Genomic DNA, 23,262 nt, shown 5'->3' on the forward strand with positions numbered 1-23,262 from the left:
TTGGTTCTTATGTATTAAGATGCTAAGCAAAGTATATAATGCATTGTAACCAAAAGAAAAGTACATAATGCATTGTAACCTAAACTAAGGGTCTCCAGGCCTCCCTGCAGCTGTAGGGACAGCTCTGTCATCCACAACCCTGGACTGCTATAATGTCTTGGATGGAATAAACTGCATTTTGGAGAGCAGCCTGGAGTCCCACATCCCTCATTCAGGCTCTTAGAGTTTAGTATAGCATTCTTTTGTATAATATAGTATCATAAAATAATAAATTAGCCTTCTAAGAACATGGAGTCAGATTCCTCATTTCCTTCCTGCCACAGGGGATCCCAGAACCACTCAACTGGGAAAGGAGGAGGAGGAGGAGGGTACTCACTGGCGGTAGCTGACCATGACGATGAGGATGGCTGGCATGCAGCACAGGAAGATGATGACAGCCAGGGCCAGCAGTGCCCCCTCCGTGAAGCCCACGGCCTGCGCCTGCTTCTTCACGTTGGCCACCACGTCCGGCGTGCGGATCTCCAGGATTCGCCCGCCCTGGCCCAGGTAGGGCTGGAACTCCTTGTTGATATCCAGCAGTTTGCCATCCAGGAACCTTCAAGGGCACAAAACACCCCGCTATTAGGGTCAAGGTCATGAAGAGAGTTTTAATTAGGGGAGGTTAATAGCCCAATAAAGCACATATGTCATCTCTGTGGGCTTTGGAATAGTGGCAATTCCCTGTAATCCCAATTCCAATGTACTTAAGACCAGGACACACTTTAGACACTGAAAAGGAGGGCTAAGATGAGCTTATCCTGATTTCCAGGGGCACAAAAAAAAAAAAGTTCTTGCTGGCATCACAAAGGCCTTGCTTTGTGCTTTTCCTTCTCTGCTTTGATCCCAAGGATCAACCAATCCTTCCTGGACCGTCACTATCATATTTTCTGAAAAATCCCTTCACCAGGATGTCTTCTCCTGGGAAGCTGAGAAGTCTCAGAAAAGAATGAAAACAATATTTATCTGATTGTTTCTCCTTCTCCCTGTTTGGAATATGGTCTAGATATTGTTTACCAACTGGTCAATTTTTGATTGGCTTCATGTGAATTGGTTTTATTTAATGACCAATCACCATCAGCTTTGTCAGACTCTGAGGAGTCAGTCACGAGTTTTCATTATCATTCTTGTTAAACCTTCTGTCTGCATCCTTTCTCTTTCTTTAGTATAGTTTTATTATAACATTTTAAAATATAATATATCATAAAATAATAAATCAGCCTTCTGACAACATGGAGTCAGATTCTCATCTCTCACCTCATCCTGGGGACCCTGACAAACACCACACTGGACACATCCCTAAGGAGCACTCTGCCCAAAATACCACCAAGGCAATGGTGGAGTCACCACCCCTAGAAGTGTTCAAAGAATCTGTGCATGTGGCACTTGGGGACATGGGACAGTGGTGGCCTTGGCAGTGCTGAGGATGTTGGATTTGATAACCTCAGATGCCTTTTCCACCTTTAATGATCCCATGGTTGCTGTTACCCTAAAATCGGGCAATTTTTAGAGGATTTGCTGAGCTACTCAGGGAAATTCTTTGGCTGGCTGGACAGAAAATACATTGTCCAAGGCGTCAACTTCTGAAGGAAAATAAAAACCCTTGGATCACTCCAGAAGTGAGGATTGAGTGTCTCACAAGCTGCCCAGCTCCAAAGACCAAAGTAGGAGATGTGTTAGGATGGAGGATCCTAAAGGGTGGGAACTATAGCAGAATTCCAGATCCTTACCCATACAGTAGTTTTCCTGGAAAAAGACAAGGGGACGGAAAACCTCCAGAAAATGTCAAATAAAAAACAACAAAAAAACTTCCATAAGTATTTTTGTGTATAAACTCTGAATGCTCAAAGAAAGCCTGAGGTAGTTTTGATTTCCTTACTCTGATTACTGATGGAAATTCAACTCCTCAAAGACCTTTTCTTTAAGGGCAGTAATTTCTAATAATTGACTTCTCCTCAGATTAATTCCCTGATAAATCCTCATAGTATTTCTTGTCCCTATTTTTTTTATTTTGGAATTTTTGGGAGAATCCACTCTGCTCTGGGTGTGTAATGGATGAACTGGATCTTGACAGAGGCAGAACAGCTCGTCCTGAATGATGAATTTGGGCTGGTTTCATAATACTGAGGGAAAAGGGGCTGCTCACCCCCATCCTCACAAAGGTGTCTGGAAGAATAATTCCCATTCCTGATGTTCCACAAACCATTTCCTTGATACTTGAGAAAAAAAATCCCTTTTCCAACCTAAATGACGGCATAAAGTGGATAGAAACATTCTCTTGCTGCTCACTAGATGTCACTGGTGCATGTCCCACGTCCTTGGAGCTGGCAAAAGCCTTCCCAGCAGGACACATTAAATCCCTGGATGATTTTAAGCATCTCTCCCTTGAAATTCTGCTGGCATTTTCCCGACAGAGCCTTTTTAACAGGTCCGTAACTCAGCCGTGAGCGTTTACTCCGTGATGGAACCTGACACGTTGTGCAGGAGCTTCACACAGTTCTCTTTTTAACAGGGGACATTTTCCACTTAATTTATGCAGGAGGAATTTGCTGCATTCAACTGGTTTTTATGCTCCAATAAATCAAAGCCTCTTCCCTTTATAAGATAGGAAAGGAGGCTGAACGTTTCAGTCTGGGAAATTATCTGAGTGCCTTCGGAGTCTTTCAGGGTTTGTGGCAGAGGGAGGACATAGTGAAGTACAGAGCCATTTTTGGGGTGTAATCAAACAGATTTGGAGCAAAAATCAGAGGAGGAATGGCTGAGGGAGGTGGCAAGGGGCTGAGCAAAGGAGGCTCGGGGGGACAGCTTGGACAGCAGCAGGAATTTCTGCATGGAAAGGGTGCTCAGGCCTTGGCAGGGGCTGCCCAGGGAGCTTTGCAGTGCCCAGCCCTGCAGATCTTCCATACATGTGTGAATGTGAGGACATGGTTTAATGGCGGGCTTGGAAATGCTGGGTTAAGTGCTGGACCTGATGAGCTCAGAGGTTCTTCCCAACCTGAATGACTCTCTCCCTGATTAATAAAATCTTCAGGTAATCAATCATAACAATCTGAAGGAAAAATACAGATTTCTCATTGTGTTTTACAAAGTTTTACAAAGTACAGGACAGGGAAAATTCTGCATATCTTGAGAGACACATGAGTTTTACCCCCTGCCACTGGCTGCTACATCCACGTCTTCTAAATCATGCCTTTGTTTTCCAGGCAAACATTTCCCTGGAATTATTGTGGGATTAATACTAGGCATTCCAGGGGCCTCATGCTTTGGTTCAGTGGGGTTTGCTTCTCATGGTGCCAACTGTGACTGTTCAGCTGCTGTGTCCACCCCCTTGTCCCAGCTCCAGCTGCTCTGGGTTTGGATCCCTGGCTCCTGCCTGCATCCCTGCAGCTCTCCCCCTGCTGTTCCACTTCATCCTCAATTCCCCTCGCATCCGACCTTCACAAATAATTGTTTTCAAACAGTGACAGGTTCACAAGAAATTCTCTTAAATCAGAGCCTCCACTCTGCTTTAGAAGCAGGAGCACAGCAGGTGTTCCCGAAAAAGCCCATTCTGGAAAAGCCACAGGAATCTTCCAATACACAATCACTTGGTGAGCTGTATAAAAATCCAAGCTGGCAGGAGTCACTAATTCTCTGCTGCTGGTCCTGGATACATCATGGAATTGTTAAACACTTGGAAAACCACCTGTGGGAATTTATCTTCCTTATCGGTACTTAAATGTTTAGGTAAAACATTTAATTTTTATTTAAATAGGAATTTTTTAAATTTAATTTTTAGTAAAACAGGATGTTCCGTTTCTTTTGGACTTATTCACATTTCTCCCATCATATCCAGGTTATGAAATGATCCTTTCTCCTCCGATCCCTTTTCTGTCAGATCCAGAGCAGACTTGGCTGGCAGAATGGTTGTTGGGACTCTTGGCTTTCCAGTGAGGGGACAACCACTGTAAAGTGTCCTCTGACCATGGCAGGAAGAACCCTGAGCCATCCCCCTGAAATCAAACTCACAGGAGGGACCTTTATCTTTTTAGGATGCTAAAATCTTCGTGGATTTCGGTACATCCCAAATCTCCTGAGTTTCTCCCACTTTTCCATGAAAACTTGGGAACTCCAGCTGCAAAACTCTCCTCACTCCAGTGAGCTGACAGCCACTCACCTCTACCCTAAAGTCAGGGAAGCATTCCCTGGGATTTTGCTGATTTAAATATTTAAAAGCTTTTGAAGAGAAGAAAAAAAACACCCTTAAAAAGCTGAGTGTGCAGGCACAGGGAGCATTTTAATGAAGTTGTTTCTCAGATGAATCCCTCTTCCCTTCCTGTTGTAAAATCTGATTTTTAACCCATCTTAACTCTATTCTGCTCTGGATACTTCACTGGACACCTGAATATCACTAAAATGACACTGCAATATTTTCAAAGGGTGCCAAAATGAAAAGGGACTTTTTTTTTCTGACCATGAAGAGAGTCTGCAAAGAGAAAAGTTTATTTTTCCTGAAATTCAAAGAGCCAACTCCCTCCCTGTTCAGATAAAAGCTGATTTTCATATTCTGAATAGTAGTGGATTTACTGAGAGTTTTCCAAAGGGAGGAGGAAAAGGTGCCAGAATCTTGAATAAAACTGGGAAAAGATCACAATGACACCATTCTGGGAATGACCAATACTGGACAAATGACCAGACAAACACCCAGAGCATCAGTGAGGCCTGAAAAGACGGAATGACCATGGGGATACCTAAAAACAAATGCAAGGAGAAGGAAGGAGGCTGTGTTGTCACCCCCCTGAAAGCTGTTATTGCTATTAATTATATTTAATATAATTTTTAAATATAAATATTCATTTTTTATATTCCTACTTCAGTAAAATGATGCTGGAAGACTAGAGTGAGTTCAGAGAAAACTTCAAGTGATTAAAAGAATTAAAACATAGCCCAGAGCAGAACTTATCAAGAATAAAAACACAGAAGATGATGTGAAGAGGAGCCTAGACCTTGCTGAGACCCAGAAATTAAAAGCAACAATGGATGCTTTAATTTAGCACCCAAAGTTAAAATAAAACTGGTCCTGGAAAAATTAAAAAAAAAAAAAAAAAAGACAAAAGGCCTAATTTTTGACAGGGAACTAACCTGCAGTAACAGCCCCCAAGCTGTAGTTGATTGGATTGTCTGGTGCAATTGCTTTGCTGACAGATATGTTCCAAGCAGAATTAATTTGGGGAATTAATTTCTGTTCCAAGCAGAATTAGTTTGGTTCCCAAATTTGCTCAGACTGATCCCCATGATCTTTCCCAGCCTACAAAATCTGAATATCTGCAGAACTCTCCTATGCTGCCGTTCACCTACACTCCACCAGGAGCTCAGGAGAAGCTGCCTTTTCCTCATTTCCCTGCTGTGGTTTGCAGCCTTTTCCTGCCAGGCTGCTGAGGACATGTTCAGTCCTAGAAGAGCCTGGTGGGGTTCTCACCAAGAGAAAAACCAACACCAAGGTGAAACATGTGCAAAAAAACCTCCAAAAAACCCACAAAAATCCCCCCAAAAACCAAAAAGGGGGTGTTTTTTCTTTAGAAGAAGAACGTGATTTGCATTTTGAAGAGCCTGATCTCCTGTGTGGAGTTGTGCACTGGCCCATGTCCTAGTCCTTGTTTTACATGAGATGCAATCCTTCCCTTCCCTTCCCTTCCCTTCCCTTCCCTTCCCTTCCCTTCCCTTCCCTTCCCTTCCCTTCCCTTCCCTTCCCTTCCCTTCCCTTCCCTTCCCTTCCCTTCCCTTCCCTTCCCTTCCCTTCCCTTCCCTTCCCTTCCCTTCCCTTCCCTTCCCTTCCCTTCCCTTCCCCTGGAAAGAAAAGAGAAAAGAGAAAAGAAGCGAAGCGAAGCGAAGCGAAGCGAAGCGAAGCGAAGCGAAGCGAAGCGAAGCGAAGCGAAGCGAAGCGAAGCGAAGCGAAGCGAAGCAAAGCAAAGCAAAGCAAAGAAAAGAAAAGAAAAGAAAAGAAAAGAAAAGAAAAGAAAAGAAAAGAAAAGAAAAGTGAAATGAGAAAAATGGACTCAGGTTCCAAACAGAAACTGTGGGAAGCCTGAAGGTCAACTCTGCAGCACCAAAGCCTGAAGACCACACAGGACTTTGTGCATGTAGGAAGGAAATTCCTCACAGGAATTTCAGTTGGAAGCTCCTCCACAGGGTGGACAAAACCCATTACAAGCTGTCATGGTGACAATGTCATGGTGACAATGTCTGAATGATGTGGATTGGGACAATCTAGCCGAAGGCACTGGACTGAGGTAGGAAGTGGCAAATTCCCAAGGAGATATTCATGCAGCAGCTGTTTCAATGGATTTTTCTGCTCCTGTTATGCTGAACCAGTTTCTAACAGACCAAGAGCTTTCCAAACAATCCATGGAAACAGAGGGAGATCAACAAAACCAACACTCACTTAAAGAGTTCGTTCCTCATGATGGCTCTGTTGGTCTGTGGTTCGATGACCAACAGATTCCCAAACAATCCATGGAAACAGAGGGAGATCAACAAAACCAACACTCACTTAAAGAGTTCGTTCCTCATGATGGCTCTGTTGGTCTGTGGGTCGATGGCGTAGACCATGAGGTCGGACTTGGTGTAATCCTCCTCAGAATATCCATCCCCAAACCTCCGGGCTCCGATGGATTCCACCACGACCGTCGCCCCCGGGATCTGGTCTTGCACGTAGCGTTCCAAAATCCTAAAGGGAAGAGGGAGCTGGAAAGCTGCAGTGATGGATTTGGGCCGCTCACCACTGACCCCAGGCCAAATGAGGTACTGATAGGAAAAACCCATAGGGTGAGGAGGATTTTGACCTTCAGAGCACTTTTGAAAAGGAACTGCTGCTCCACATAACCTCTGAAGTGCTGAACTCCTGAGAAAAGCTCAGCAGTGCTTGGAGAGGTCTCCAGAAATTGTGTCCTTAAGTCCAGCTCTTTGTATTTATGACCCCAGTTGAGTTTTAAATGGCTCATGGGAATCACCACCTATATTTCACACAAAATCCCCCTGTCAGCCTTTTATTAAGTTATATGATTCCAGCACTTCCATCCCAGCCTTCCACAGCGTGCATTCCATAAATTTTCACCCAGAGAAACAACCACTTGAGCGATTTTTGGTGGGATATTTCATCCAGGCCTCTGATATCACACAACATTTCTGGGGGGGGCTGCAACACCTGCTGCTCCAAAAGGCACCAGGTTTTACAGGCAGGAGGAAATTGGAATATTGGGCTGACACTTTTACCACAGGAAATAAAATCAAATAAACTGCAGCAGGATTCCACAAGCAAGGAAAAAAAAAACAGGCTGATAGAATTTAGAGGTAACAACAATATCAGCAAAACAACCAGCAACAACCAGTCTTGCTAATGGTTGATGAGATTTCCAATGTGAGACCAAGAGAGGTTCACTCAAAGCCCACAGAGAGTTTTATAAACAAAGGCATAAATGCAAATATCATCAACTCTGTGCAAAAAAAGGAGGGAGAAATAAACCAGAGCATTTGGAAGCGTAAAAGTTCTATCTAAACTTATAAGAAAATATAGAATTTCCTGTGGTAGTTGATATGATCAGAAAATCAAAAAGCAATAGCTGAGTTGGGAGGCAAAAGCAAGGGAACTACAGGGAATGTGTTGCCTGATCCATCAAGGATGCAGCAGGGTGTGGAGGAAGACACATCTCCCACAAAAAAATGACTTTAAGGTACCGCTTGTTCAACACAAAACCTTCTGCAGTTGCTGAGGTTACATTTTTGCTGTTATGTTTTTTCTTCTGACACAAGGTTTCCTGATTTTTTAAGACTCCTGATTCACATTTATCCAAGGAAAATCTCTTCTCTTTGTGTGGAAATTTAGTGTGCCCTCAAAACTCGTTGTAAGCTTTTAAGCTTTTTTATAAGATCTTGAAAAATTCAAGTATGTCAGAGGCAGGTCATACCTGAGGAGTGAATATATGGAATTACTGCAGAGAAAATAGGGATACAGATTGGCTGACACAGTGCTTGTGGAGTGGTGGCCCCTGAACACGCTCTCCTGTTGTTTGCAGATATGGAAAACTCTGCTTATCTCTGCTTCTGGCATGCTCTGCACTGGCAGCCAAGGTGAGCACCTGTCACAGACACCTCAGCAACAATAATTCCCCCAGGGAAAACCTGCCAGGACCAATCTGGGATATGGAGATTACTATAAAACCCTGCCAAACATGATGGGAGTGTAAATGGCTAAAATGAAACCACAACCATTCTCAGAAGGGTGTCTGGCACAGACAGAACAAATGTGTAAAGGACTTGCCTCCATAATTAGCATTTAATCATCTTCTCTTGCTGCAGGAGGAGATGATTTTCATGGAATAACAGAATGCCAGAATCCCCCCAGTGCCCACCTTGTGCCCAGCCCAGAGCACTGAGTGCCACCTCCAGCCCTTCCTGGGACACCTGCAGGGCTGGGCACTGCAAAGCTCCCTGGGCAGCCCCTGCCAAGGCCTGAGCACCCTTTGCATGCAGAAATTGCTGCTGCTGTCCCAGCTGAGCCTCCCCTGGCCCAGCCTGAGGCCCTTTCCCCTTGTCCTGTCCCTGTTTCCTTATACAGAACTCTTATTACACCCAAGACAGAAATGTTCCATCAGGGTGGAAAGTTATAATGTGGGGTCACTTCTGCCAGAATCAGTAACAAGATTCCCTTTCTTCAGTAATTCCTGGCATCCTGCTGGAATTCATTGCCTTTGAGAATATCTTTGCCTAAAACATTAAAACTGAAGAACAAACAGAATATTTGGGAAAGGGATGGAGTGACAGGACCCAGGGAATGGCTTCCCAGTGCCAGAGGGCAGGGCTGGATGGGATATTGGGAATCAGGAATTGTTCCCTGTGAGGGTGGGCAGGCCCTGGCACAGGGTGCCCAGAGCAGCTGTGGCTGCTCCTGGATCCCTGGCAGTGCCCAAGGCCAGGCTGGAGCAGCCTGGGACAGGGGAAGGTGTCCCTGCCCATGGCAGGGGTGGCCCTGGATGGACTTTAAGGTCCCTTCCCATCCAAACCAGTCTGGAATTCTGTGGTATCACTTCCTGAGAAATGGGTACATTGCAGCTGTACTGACATTGCAGGAAACCCCACAAAGTCCAGCAGAATGGCAGCAGTGTTCAGTTTGAAACACACAAATTGCATGTTGAGGTTAAAACAGAGAATAAAATCACACTGAAGACTGAAAAGCTGCAGCTAAAGAATTCACTTAAAAATAGGGCAGTTCCCTCTAGAGCTGTTTGAAAAATCTTTTAGCTGAACTTGTGCTGCTGAAAACACTGTAGTGTTTTAGAACTCTGGAAATGGCCACTTACTTGCAGTGGTACTCACAAAAGACAAGTTTTTTTAGATTCCTGCTTTCAAGTAACAGCAGCATCCGCAGCTCTGCTGTGCTGATCAGCAGAATTCAATTTAAAATTAGTCTGCCACTTGTTAGTCCCACGAGGGTTATCCCCATCGTCCCAAGTGGCGTGTAAGAGGTGGAAGCAGGAGCAGAACGGGAAAAGAGCCTTTCCAACTGCTCCAAGTCCACAGGAGCTGCTCAGCAGTGAGGGAAATACCTCCCAATGCATCCCCATGAGCACAGCTCTCACAATTCCCTGCAGTGACACTGGACAAGAGGAATTGCTCTGTCATCGAGGGATCCTGAGGCCCAAAGGTCCCTGAAAATCCTGAGGTGATTTTTTTTTTCATCTTTAGATGCAAAATGGAAGGGCAAAATAATACAGGGGTGTTGGTCTGTTGAGTTGTCCCTTGGATGGGGAATTCTGCCACATGAAGTCTCACAATGGTTTGGGCGGGAAAGGACCTTAAATCCCATCCAGTGTCATCCCCTGCCATGGGCAGGGACACCATCCACTGTCCCAGGCTGCTCCAAGCCCCAGTGTCCAACCTGGTCTTGGGCACTGCCAGGGATCCAGGGGCAGCCACAGCTGCTCTGGGCACCCTGTGCCAGGGCCTGCCCACCCTCCCAGGGAAAGATTTATTCCCAATATTCCCAATATCCCATCCAGCCTTGCCCTCTGGCAGTGGGAAGCCATTCCATGTGTCCTGGCACTTCCCACTTTGGTGAAAATCTCATTTCCAGTCTTCTTGCACTTCCCCTGTACATACTGGAAAGGGGATTTCAGAACATTTCTGAACTGCTACTTCCTGGAACATCCCTGAAAGCAGCAGGTCAAACCCCAAAATTTGGAAAAAAGCACCAAATTCCCAGCCTGTTCTCAGTGCCATGTCCATGTGTTTATATCCACACCTGAGGTTGCTGTATCCCTTTCCAGACAAGATCCCGGAGAACACAGGATTAAATTTAGGGGTTCACCCTGGCATCACAGCAAGAAGTTCTTGAGGAATTAAAAAACCTATTGTGTTTTTGGAGCACATAAAATATTTTAAGAAATAGAAAAAATACTAACCCCAAATATTCTTTCTTTCAGGACTCAGATTACCGAAGACTTGGAGTGAGTAATGTTGAAAATTCAATATCCGGCATAATTTTTGGCCAAAATTCTATTTCCCAAAAATAACCAGGTGCAATAATAATGATCAATTTGTATTAGAAAACACAAATTTGGCAACCATGCAGAGCTGAGAGCATCCAGCCCCCACCATCAGCATCAGTGCAGACTTTTCAAGTGCTTTATTAACTCCTCAATTCTGCTCCACTTCAGCCAAATTCTGCCTGTGTGGAGTTTTTGTGGGATTAATAATTGAAAATGAAACCACTGGATATTCAACTGGACTTCCCCAAAGAGCCAAGGACCAAATCCAGCCCCTCTGGTGCAGTCAGTGATAGATTTGGGGGGGATACACTGGAGCCCCAGCTCCCAGACTCTTTATTACAACATAAAGAGAGCTCAGGGAAGGGTGTGCTCATCCTGTGGTGCCAAGGGTTTATTCCAAGCCTAAAAACATCACTTTCTTATAAAACAGCCTTTCACAAACTTTATTTTTCTATCACGCATATGTTCAGCAACACAGAGACAATTCCCTATGCATAGAATAGAATAACATATATAATATTTCATAATAACATATATAATAGAATAACACATATAATATTTCATAATAATATTATTAATAGTATTTAGAAAACAACCCAGAGCCAATGCCTTTATACCCACTTATCCTAATCCCATAAAAGCAGAGAATTAAGGCTGGAAAAGGCCTTGAAGATTCAAGTCCCACTGTCACCCCAGCAACACTACAAGCAGATTGGTTTGCACACCAGTAAGGAAATTTGCTTTCTTACACACTGCTGAAGTTGCTTTCCTTCTCTTTGTGCTCATCCTGTAAAATCCTGCCCTCCAAAACCCCTACACACACTCCAACTTCTTTATTTCAGCCTCATTTGTCCCGGTTACAGAAGGAGCATTGCACTCATCCGAAAAATAATACCCAGAGACATCTCCCCTCTGACCCCCAGGACAATCTCCAGATCTCAGCACAAAAGGGCTTTTCCTGCAATTGTCAGCAATTCCTGAGGAGAGAAAGCAGGAGTTTACAGCTCTGTCCACTGCATTAGAGAGCTTTGGAGAGATCCATTAGCACAACAACCCCGGGAGTTACGGAGAGCAGGACCTCGCTGAACCAGTTGCCAGGGCCAGCAGCAAGTAGAAAAGCTGGACTTGTAGAAGCTTGGGTCTCTATTACCCAACTTAATAAAGGTGGCCTGCAGTTATTAATCATCCTGATTGCTCAGGAGAGAGAGTGGAACAGGCTCTGTGAACACTACACCCAGTAGTAGTGTACACATTTTCCCAGCAAAGCCAGACCGGCTAGACATGAAACAAGAGACAGCCAGTTGGTGGTAAATGTCCACCTAATCTATTTATTTCATCAGATTTTATCTAACTCAATCAATTCTGTTATTCTCTAATCTATTCCTATTCTAAGCTTGCAATTTAATTTGGAATGAAACATTACAGTGGGAAGAAGTGATGAGAAAAAAGGGAGGGGAGGTGGAGTGGAGGGACAGGAGTGAAGTGACCCCAAAATGTTCCTGTCATAGAGTAAAGGACAAAGCAGCTACAGCTGGACCTGTGACTCAGGAACCTTTCATAAAGGGCAGGAAACCAAGTGCCACCTGTGGAGAGGGCTCAAGGGCAAGGTCACTGTCACCACCCCAACAGGCACACAGCGCAGTCAGCTGTAATTAGACTTAATTCAGTAATTATCTGGCAAAAATCATACCGTGAGCATGGGAATGTGACTTCTCATGTGGGAAAAGTAACAAGACTGAGTGATTTATACCCTGCAGCTGAGATGAGCTGATTTTTTACCCGTTCAGGGACTGAGGAGAAAAAAACCACACAACTGCAAGGGAAATCATCCACGTCTGAAACACTTCCCTGAACTGTGTGTTCCAGCTCCCAGATATAAAATTTATTGTCTCATATACTATGATTAGACATAAAATCTTATGTGATGCACAATGTACATGTGCTGTACATTATGATCTATAATTTACAGCAGTATTTACTGCTGTAGTATTTTATAACATCTCTTTTAAGTGCAGCACAGTTTCTGTGCATTAAGTAGAGTTCCTTTGAAGAATGATGGCAGTCAGCTTTAGATATGCAAACCATTAAGTTGGAAGGTTCAGCATTCATATTCCTTAAAAACTCCTTCAGCAATAACTCCAAGAATCAGCACTTGATTCTGCATTTGGATTTTCAGGGAAAAGCCTGCCTGGCCACTTCTGCATTGTGTTAGAGGGCTCAGCATGGATCTTGTTTACCTGGGGAACTGCCCCATTCTTTTCAGAGCATAAAACTGACTAAGAAAAACATGGTTGAAGTGAGGGGAGGGTTGAAAATTGCAATGCAAGATGTTTTCAATTATCATCTGTATGGCAGATTACCTTTGTCAAGTGGGCAGTTTGCCTTATCTCTCTCTCTGAGTGACCACAATCACACCTCCCTTGGGAGGGGACATTGCTGATAACAGACTATTGAATGTCACTGCATGACTGATAAGAACTGCAGCATCCCATTGTGAGATGTGAGCCCAGAGGGAGGAGCCAAGCATTGCTACCCAGATATAATCCAGAGGTTTTGAGACACCAGCACAGCTTTCTCCATGGGATTCCCCGGAGGAACAGCAGCTGTCTCTCCTTCCACTGGATCTTCAGAGGAAGAATACATCCTTCTCTACAGGACCCCCCTGCTCCAACAGAACCACCCCTGACACTGCAGGAGGGCTGCAGCCACATTTCCAATTGGACTGCTACCAACACCCTGACCCACAGGGTGTCAGGTTGGGTTCTGACTCAGTGTTGTTCTAGTGTACTGCATTGTTTATTTTATCCTTTTATTTTTCCCTTTTCCCTATTAAAGAACTGTTATTTCCTGATCCCATATTTTTGCCTGAGAGCCCCTTAATTTAAAATTTATAGCAATTGGGAGGGGTGGGGAGGGTTTACATTCTCCATTTCAGGGGAGGCTCCGGCCTTCTATCTTTCTAAACCAAGACAGGGAGAGACACTGGAGAGCTGCACAAGGAAGACCTGGGGATCTTGATATCCCAGGGGCAGCAGCAGAGCATTGGCAGCAGGGCAGGGAGGGATGCCGGCCCTGGGGCAGCCCTGGAGGCGCCTCTGCAGTGCTGTGTCCAGCTCTGGGTGCTGAGCACAGCAGGGCCAGGAGCTGCTGGAGCTGAGCAAGGGCCTGGAGCATGTGGGTGCCCTTCCAGGCCAGGCTGAGGGAGCTGGGGCTGCTCAGCCTGGAGAGGAGCCCCAGCTGAGAGGGGCCCTCAGGCCTGGCTGGGCCTGGCTGCAGGGAGGGGCAGAGCAGGGCCCAGGCTCTGCTCCGGGGCCCAGCAATGGCACCAGAGCCACGGGCAGGGCCTGAGCCCAGCAATTGCCCTGCACAGGAGGCACAGCTTCTGCCCTGGGCAGTGCCCAGCCCTGAGCACATTGTCCACACAGCCTGGGGGCTCTCCTCCCTGGGGCTGGGGCACAGCTGGCTGCACACAATGCTGTGCCCTGGGCTCTGGGATGGCCCTGCTGGAGCAGGGAGGGGACACCAGGTGCCACTGAGCTCCTGCAGCCTCAGCCTGTCTGTGACTCTCTGACTCTCTATCTTTGATCCAAACTCTCATTTTAAGCCACTCTACTATTCCAGTTCAGAGGAATTGATTTGATATCTCATCTCTACAGCAGTATACAGAGGAATTTACTTCCCAAGACAGTTCTCTTCTCTGCAGGATGGGAAAAGCTCAGATCTCTCTTGGTAGTCTGGTTTATCTGACTTTAGGCAGAGCTTTAAGTGGCCACCATGTGAAAACCAAGGAATTAAATGCTCTGAGAACCACTTTGGCTGGTTTATTTCAGGAGTGAGATTTGATGATACCTCTGGGTTGTTTCCAACAGAGGATATGCTGTGATTTCATGAAATGCTGTTCCTTGCCCAACAAACCACCACTCCCCTAAATTTCCATATTTCAAGAACACTCCATCATCTGTCTCCACCAAGTTTTCTGAAGGAGAGGAGCACACACTGAATTTTCTAAGAAGCCTCAGCCTATTTTCTCTGCCTATCCTGAACCAGACACAAAAGGGTCTCTCTGCACAGCCATAATTAAAGTGGGAAGGAAAAAGGCAAATGGGACATTGATGAGACTATGAAAAGCTTGATGAAATTAAAGCAGTTGGAGGAAAACACTAAATGACTGCAAAAGATCCTATTGGAAGTGCCAGCAAAGACAAGTCTATTGTATTCCTAAAAAAACTCCTAATCCAAATATTGATGCTTTAAATCTCCTCTTCCCTGCGTCGCTCCTTTTATATGGACCATTAGCTTCCACCCATCTCTGGCTGTGCTGAGTGTGGAAAAACTGAATTATGTAATTCTTAATACCTCATAACTCCTCGTGAAAATGACAGGACCTGGTATAACTTCTCCTCCAAAGTTGTTTAAACCACTATTTATTTTATCGTGAGAAATCACTGTAATTCCACAGATGACTCATGTACCCCCCTCCCTAACATTCCCCATCACCAACTGTTGGCTAAATGTTCTATTTTCAGGGATTAATTTTTGCCAAAATGAGAGGAGAAAGAGCTGAGTAACTTGTGTAGTGACTAATTTAATTTACAGATCACAGAATGGTTTATGTTGGGAAGGGATCTTAAGGATCATCTTGTTCCAGCTCCCCTGCCACAGGCAGGGACACTTCCCACTAGACAGAGCTGATGATAGTCTTTTTATCTGTTAATTAATTACACATTAAATTTTTATAAATTACTGCATTATTTGAAGTAGCAAAACTACTTTTTGTCTGAGATTCCAAATAACTTGTTTTCCTTTTGCCTGTGGTTGCACAAACAGAAAAAAAAAAAATCACAAATTCTTATTTTCTTTTTATGGGCTGCACGAATTATTAAACCTGTATAAAAACAGGGAGAGGGTGATCTTTTAAATTTAGGAGGAAAACAGGAGAAATTTGAAGAGAGCCCTGAAACAAATAGATTTCACTGTGAAATAGATCTCTATACACAGCTACAAAATTATTTTTGAGATATTTGTTCTCTACAAATATTTTCAGGACTGAATGGACCTGTTTGAAAACAAGTTGATGTAATTCTTCTGGCAAAGGCTGTTCTTAAAAACTTATTCTTAGAAAAGAAATTCTCCAGCTGCACTGATCTGCCCATGGTGTTTGTGAAGGTAAAGACTTCTCAAGATTACTTGGAGAACTCAAAACCTGACTTTTTTAAACTTTGTGCTTGTTCCAAAGCTTTTTTCACTGCGAAATACAGAATTACAGAAAAGTTTGGGTTATAAGTGACCTCCAAGGCCACCAAGCCCAACCATCAACCATCACCACGCTGCTCACCTCTAACCCACGTCCTCATGTGCCAATTCCACATGGTTTTGAACACTTGCAGGCATGGGGACTCAACACTTGGACAGCCCCTTCCAATGCTGAAACCACCCTGTCCATGAAGAAATTCTCCCTAAATTCCAATCTAAACCTCTCGTGGTGCAGCCTGAGGCTGTTTCCTCTCCTTGTGTCACTTGTTACCTGAGAAAAGAGCTTGACCCCACGCCAGCAGAGCCTTCTTTTAGGAAGTTATTCCTATTTATAGGCAATACAAAATTTAGGAAGTTATTCCTTGTTCTAGGAAACACCACCTTTTGGGAAATTATTCCTATTTATGGGCATTACATCATTTAAGAAATTATTCCTCGTTCTAGACAATTCCTCCCTTCAGGAACTTATTCCTGGTTCTAGACAATACCTCCATTTAGGAAATTATTCCAATTTATAGGCAACACCTTCCTTCAGGAAGATATTTGTATTTCTAGGAAATCCTTCCTTTCAGGAAGTTATTCCTGGTACTAGGAAATAATTCCTATTTGTAGGCAAAATTTAGGAAATTATTTTAGGAAAATTTTAGGAAATTATTCCTATTTGTAGGCAATCACTCCCTTCAGGATTTTATTCCTGGTTCTAGGAAGTGCAGTCCCCGTGAGTTCAGCCTGAGCAACTTCATTGGTGGTTCTGATGTTCAAATCTCTCAGAGTCAATGCACACCTGGCCCAAAACAGAGGGAGAAAAGGGGAACATGTCCCAAATCTCCAGGAGCAAATCCATCAGGAATTTTTCCTAGCCCAGTGAAGATGCGAGGCACTCAGAGACTTTTCCAATGACTGGCTGGAACACCAACCCCAAAGTATTTCAAATTCTATGCACAACCACAAGCAGGATGGACCAGACCTGTGGGAAGTGCCACTCATCACTGATTGACATGACAAAAAAAAGGACAAAGATTGGTTATAGACTATTTCCTACAGCATTTTCTATCCCATATTGGTTAATTCCATGACGGCAAGTAGAGAAAATTGTCACCAAAAAGAAGCCAGAAGTGCAAACATGTTTTGTCTGAGGGCTATAATTGACCAGATAAAAACCTCCCTCACTCCCTGATCCATCCAATCCCAAAGCCAGGGAATTGTCAGATATTTGGAGATGAAATAAATTGATTACCCAATGAGTTGGTCTTTGTTTTGCTCCACGAGGGTGGGAGGAACGTTGGAGACAATCACTTGCATGTCCAACTGATTGACCACAGAGACCTGGAAAGAAAAGAGGGAAATTCAATTGGCACTGCCAGGCACAGCCCCCTCCCCATCCAACAGCAATGGGAAAATTCCTCTCCTGCCTCCACACCATGCCCTCATATCCACATCTCCCCTTTTAATTCCAAATAGCAGAGCTGAGAAATCTTGCAGCAAAGCCCATAAATATCAAAGATTTAACTGGAATTGTAATTCTAGGTCTGCATCAGAATTATGGATTTTTAAGGTGGGGACAGGAAAAGCTGCTCTTAGTTTAGATTTGACTTAGTGAATCCCAGATCTCCCACGTGCTGTATTCAAAATTACTTGTGAGCATTTGGGTGGTTTGGATGCCAGGAAAATCCTCTCTTGGAGCCATGCAATGTGCACCAAGGGAAATGGAAATGCAGGATTAATTCCACAAAATCAATGCTACTTTGTTAAAAAATCAGGAAGGAAATTGTCCATTTACATTGAAGTGATCAGTGAGAGGTTTTATTTTAATCTCCAATTGTTTTAACTTCTCCCTCTATCCTAAAACTGTGCATTTTGCAACCGAGCTTTTTCCTTAAAAAAAAAAAAAAAAGAAAAACAAAGGAGGAAAAAGTGCTTCTAATCCACTCAATACTTGTGTGCTTTGTTGGAATAAAATTAAATTTCAGTTTTCCACCAAGGTATGGAGTAATCTCAGAGCAAATATCTGGCAATTATTGTTTTTTACTATGAACTCAACAACACTCCAATCTGTTGAGGATTCTGGAGGAAAATTTGGAAAACTAGGCCAATGTTAAAGCTGATAAATTTAAAAATCAAGGGTTAGTCGATTCTAAAAGAAATAAACAAGCCCTGATTTTCCAAAGAGGAGCCCTGGAAGCACAGCAGCAGAAAAACCTAAATGTGCTTCCACATCAAACACTGATTCACCAGCTTTGAAGCTTAATTCAACTTTAAATATTTAAATGTTCTTGAAATGTCATCAGATGCCCTGATCAGCATGTACAGGCTTCTGTGTAAGAAACACAGAATTATAATGAGCTCCAAATAAAAATCATGCAACGGAACTGGAAAGCAATGATTAATTTAATAGAATTAATTACATTAGCCAATTCAAGCAACCACTGTGCACCCAGGGACTGAAAGCAGCATCAAGGCAACACCAAAAACAAAGGCAGTGATTCTTTAAATATGGAAGAAATCACAATTATCATCGCTTGTTCATGTACAAAACCAGGGATAAACACACATTCGTGACAAGTTATAGGAAACCAAGGGTGTTGGACAAAAATCAAGCGACATTTGAGGTTTCCATGGTAACATTAACTTGCTTGTTATCCCCATTTGTAAAGGCAGGCAAAGCAGAAAATTGCTGGTAACCTCTAGCCCACGAGTGATACCCCTTTGATCCCAAGCTTCTCTCATTAGGCACTTCCCAAGTTTTAAATTCAGCAAGGCAGAGCCTACAAAGACTCTTGATTGTGATATGGCACCATTGGACTCCTGGGAGTAGCTGTGACCCGAATGAGGAGAGGCCTTGAACCCCAATAAACATTTGATTAAAGATGTTATCTATGACATCATAAAGATGATATCCAGGATTTCAAATCATGATAGTGAATATCCACCACCTACCCTTCCTCAGCACCTTTAGGTGCTTCCTTGCAGCAAACTCATTTTAAAATGTAATTCTTGTATTTCTTTCATCTCACAGATGCTGAGAAGGAAAACTCCATCACATGGAAGCAAACTGTTAAGCCACAGCTGTCTGACCTGAGCCATCCTGGTGTCCTTCCCGTGGATTGTCCCCACCAGTGTGACAACCTTTGATCAGGGCATTTGGCAGATCCTGCTGCTCCCAGAGCAGTGCCAGGCTCTGGGGAAATAATCCTGGTCTCAGTGCAGTCCTATCTTCTTCCCCCACATCTTGTTCTTTTGCATGGGAATAATTAAATTAATTTCTCTGTTCACTTTTAGAGCTGGTTTTGAAAGAAATAACATCTGAGAGCCTGAGCCCCTGACCCCACAGCAGGAAAATCCTGTTAAAATCATGGGAAAGAATCTCAGTGTATGGATCGCACTTGGTGCATAAAATCAGAGAATCCCAGAATGGCCTGGGAGAAAGGGACCTTAAATCCCATCCATTCCACCCCAGCCATGTCAGGGACACTTTCCACTGTCCCAGGCTGCTCCAAGCCCCGTCCAGCCTGGCCTTGGGCACTGCCAGGGATCCAGGGGCAGCCACAGCTGCTCTGGGCACCCTGTGCCAGGGCCTGCCCACCCTGCCAGGGAACAATTCCTAATGCCCAATATCCCATCCAGCCCTGCCCTCTGGCACTGGGAAGCCATTTGCCCTTGTCACTCCATCACTTCTAAAGGATCTCTCTCCATGTTTCCTGCAGCTCCTTCAGGGCACAGTTTGGTCACCCCAGAGCTTCTCCTGTCCAGGTGAGCCCCCCCAGCTGTGCCAGCCTTTCCTCCCAGCAGAGCTGCTCCATCCCTCTGCCCATGCTGGTGCCTCTCCTGGGCTCATTCCAGCAGGTCCATGTGCCAGTGTTGTAGGCAGATGGTGTTGGTCTGGAATTGTATCTCCAGCTCCTCCAAGTTTCCAGGCCTTGCTCAAAGCAGCGGGATGCACTGCTCATCACTCAGCCAGCCATCAGAAAGAAACCTCTATAAATTATTGAGACATCCTTCATTTTCTAATGTTCATGTCGATTCCTTCTGGCTATATTTTAATATCCTATTAGCGTCTAAATTACCTGAGAATTCCCCATCATTTTGGGAGGTCAAGCATGAGGGTGTCATCTTTTATGTTTACTTGGAGAACTCCTGCAGAATTCACCACACCAAGGATTCTGGCTCTCATCTGTATCCTCTGACAGTGTTCCCATGAAGTGGATAATGCACTCCATCCCTTTCACATTATGCTAATATTGAGCCAATCCATCAAGTTTATAGGTTTTAAGGAAATTTAGCTTGGATGGTTTCAGTGTCTGGACTAAGTCAATGTTCTTTGAACAGCAAAAAACCACAAACCTGACACCTAAAGATGGTGCCAGTTCTGGAATGCTGCTTTCTCAGGGACTGAAAAGTTCATTCTTAGCCCAAAATTATTTGTTAACATAAGCAACTAAGACAACCTGGACATGACCAAGGGACACAGAATCATGGAATGATTTGGGCTGGAAGGACCTTAAAGCTCATCCAGTGCCAACCCCATGCCATGGGCAGGGACACCTTCCACTGTCCCAGGCTGCTCCAAGCCACAAAGTCCAGCCTGGCCTTGGGCACTGCCAGGGATTCAGGGCCTGCCCACCCTGCCAGGGAACAATTCCTTCCCAATATCCCATCCAGCCCTGCCCTCTGGCACTGGAAGCCATTCCCATTGTCCTGCCACTGGAGGCCCTTCTCCAAAATCTCTTTCCATCTTTCTTGTAGCTTCTTTGGGTCCTGGAAGACCACAATTTGGTCATCCCAAAGCTTCTCCTCTCCAGGCTGAACATTCCCAACTCTCCCAACCTTTCCTCCCAATCTGGTGCCTCCTCTGAACTCACTCCTAACAGGTCACAAAATCTTTTGATTTAAGAAACGAAAAGCTTTATTCCAGTGCCTTCAAAACATTAAGCACAAGCACTTGATGGCTTTTCTCTAATTCTGCCTGGGATGAAACTTTCTGCAGTGTTTGAATTTCCTCAGGAATTATTCCATCCCAATAATCCCTGGCTGATACTTACGAGCACGTCTGCTTTGCTGCTCAGTCCTTTGCCGTAATCATCGGTGGCAATGACCTGGAACTTGAAATAGGATCTCCTCATGTTTTTGAAGAGCATGGCGGTTTTGATCAGCCCCGTGTAAGCCTCGATCACAAAGCCCTCCTTGCCATCCTTGATGGGGGGAATGATGAGCCTGTAGTGCATGGCACTGTAATTGCCAGTGTCCTTATCATCAGCCTAATGGGGAAAAGGAAACAAGCACAGGCAAACAAGGTAAATATGCATGGAAGGAGTCATTAACCTTGTCCTTTAAATAAAGTTACATCTTGGCCCAGCAAATTTCTGCCACTCTGACATTTAAAACATTAGATCCCAGAGCACAGATATGGCTGCTACTTTAAATGCTTCATTTAACTTTGCTGCACTCAGTTTTGCTTTTCCAGCAATTTCTTCTTCCTCTGTTGGCATTAAACTGCTCCAGAAGAAAGAAACAAAAAAAATATTAAAAAGTAGAAAAATATAAGTTGACTTTCAAGTCTGCAACAATACCTAAGAACTACTTAATTATGAGAAACCTCCACTGCCAAATTCTCATTGAAAAGGAATTATCAAAGAAAAAAACATCTCAGCAACCCCTGCACAGATTTGCACAACAGTGTCCTTCATATTAGAGATACGCTCATGGAGCACAGGTATTTGTGGTGCAATCAAGTAACTTTTTATTAAAATAAGGAAGGACTGAGTGGCATTCCTGCAGTGGTGCACAGGGACCTGCTGGGCGCCCCAGTTCAGGACACAGAGCTGCCCTGGCACTGTTGCTGAATTGGATCAGGATGCAGAGCTGGCATCAACCAGGCAGCACCAGGAATTGTTATTCCACCTTCCCTGCTCCTGACAGCCCTGTGCAGCCCCATCCTGGCCTCTCCAGCCCCATTCCTTATGCTCCTGTTCAACCTGTATCCAGAGGGAAGTGTTTCAAGGACCTTGATTGAGCTTTCCTGTGCTCCTTCCAGGGATCAGCGAGATGGGAGCTAATTAATGCCTGAGCACTCATTAGTCTTGGTCACGGCCTCAGCATCTGGGATACTTCAGGATCTATCAGCAGGTTTTTATGGAAATATTGGCACTGCTCCTGAGGCCTGTCGCTTGAGCTAATGCTGGAATGAAAACCAGACTTAACTTTGAAAAGGTGCACGTAAAATCCATGGAAAATCCATACAGTGCCATGACTTAGGAATGAAAAACAATAAGGGTTTGTGTCAACATGAAGAGTTTGTAGAATCATGGAATATCCTGAGCTGGAAGGGATTCACAGGAATCCCTGCACAGACACCCCAACAATCCCACCCTGGGCATTCCTGGGAATGTTGTCCAAGCTCTCCTGGAGCTCTGGCAGCCTCGGGGCTGTGCCCATTCCCTGGGGAGCCCAGGCAGTGCCAGCACCCTCTGGGGGAAGAACCTTGCCCTGAAATCCATCCTGACCCAGCTCCAGCCATTCCCTGGGGTCCTGTCCCTGCTCACAGAGAGCAGAGCTGTTTATGAGACACCACAGCTACTAAAAGAGAATTATCTGTGCAAGGTCGTTAAGCCTTCAACAGGGGGCCATTAATCATCATTAATTGTTTCCTCACCAGCACTGAACAAGTTCTATATGGTGGAAATCGTCCCTTCTGTTTTTTTATTCATTCTCAGATAATTTTTCAGCACCATAAGCAATCCAGGTGCTCAAAGCTGTGTATGCTCCATGGTACTCCAACTCCTATCAGACCAGATTCCCAGACAGAACCACCCAGCATTTAAAGGATAATAGCCAAGTTTCATTGAGAACAGCCCAAAAGATTAACTCCTGGAATGACACTGGCTGTTACTCATCACGGACAGACAACTGGTTAAATTTCCACTCTCTCTCAATATTTTGCTTTCCTCTAAATTCACAAAGCTTCATCTGGCTCGACTACCAAAAGCATAAATATAAAATGTGTTAAGTTGGTTTTGTTCTCCAGCTCCACAGGTTTTTTTTAAGGCTTTTAAAACAGAGAATGCTGCCTCCAGGGTGAGCTCAAACTCCTTTATTAGTGATTTTAAGAAAGATGGGAAGGTTAAAAAGCTTTCTGAAATTTTCTCTGTTCTGTGAGTCAAAAAAGTAAAGATATCAGTGGGCTTTTCCAGAGCATTCCAGCTTTCCAACTGGCACAGGGAAATACAACCCCACAACATCCCAGAGCCAGCAAATGGGAGCTTGACAGGTGGAGAGTCAGGAAAATTGTTGGCTTTCCACATAAATAAATTGCTGAAAGAAGAAATGAATGTGAAAACACACTATGTCACAGAATCATGGAATTTTTAAGGTTGGAAAACATCTCCAAGATCACACCAGCCAACCTTTGATTGTCACCTTGACCATCAAACCACATTGTGCAGTGCCACATCCA

At 44.3% G+C, this 23,262-nt stretch overlaps 1 protein-coding gene across 12 annotated transcripts in view; it reads right to left on the reverse strand.

Annotated features, from left to right (window-relative positions):
• PCDH15 (protocadherin related 15) overlaps positions 1 to 23,262 on the reverse strand; it is a 630,962-nt gene that overhangs the window by 24,543 nt on the left and 583,157 nt on the right. For all 12 annotated transcript variants that reach the window (XM_074544551.1, XM_074544552.1, XM_074544553.1 and 9 more), the window contains 4 exons: positions 20,852 to 21,067; positions 17,050 to 17,138; positions 6,566 to 6,742; positions 377 to 595 (listed from right to left, as the gene is read on the reverse strand). In XM_074544551.1, the coding sequence (XP_074400652.1) occupies positions 377 to 595; positions 6,566 to 6,742; positions 17,050 to 17,138; positions 20,852 to 21,067 (701 nt within the window). The remainder of the gene's footprint in view (positions 1 to 376; positions 596 to 6,565; positions 6,743 to 17,049; positions 17,139 to 20,851; positions 21,068 to 23,262) is intronic.

The sequence above is a fragment of the Zonotrichia albicollis genome, chromosome 7, assembly GCF_047830755.1.
Source record: "Zonotrichia albicollis isolate bZonAlb1 chromosome 7, bZonAlb1.hap1, whole genome shotgun sequence".
NCBI lineage: Eukaryota > Metazoa > Chordata > Aves > Passeriformes > Passerellidae > Zonotrichia > Zonotrichia albicollis.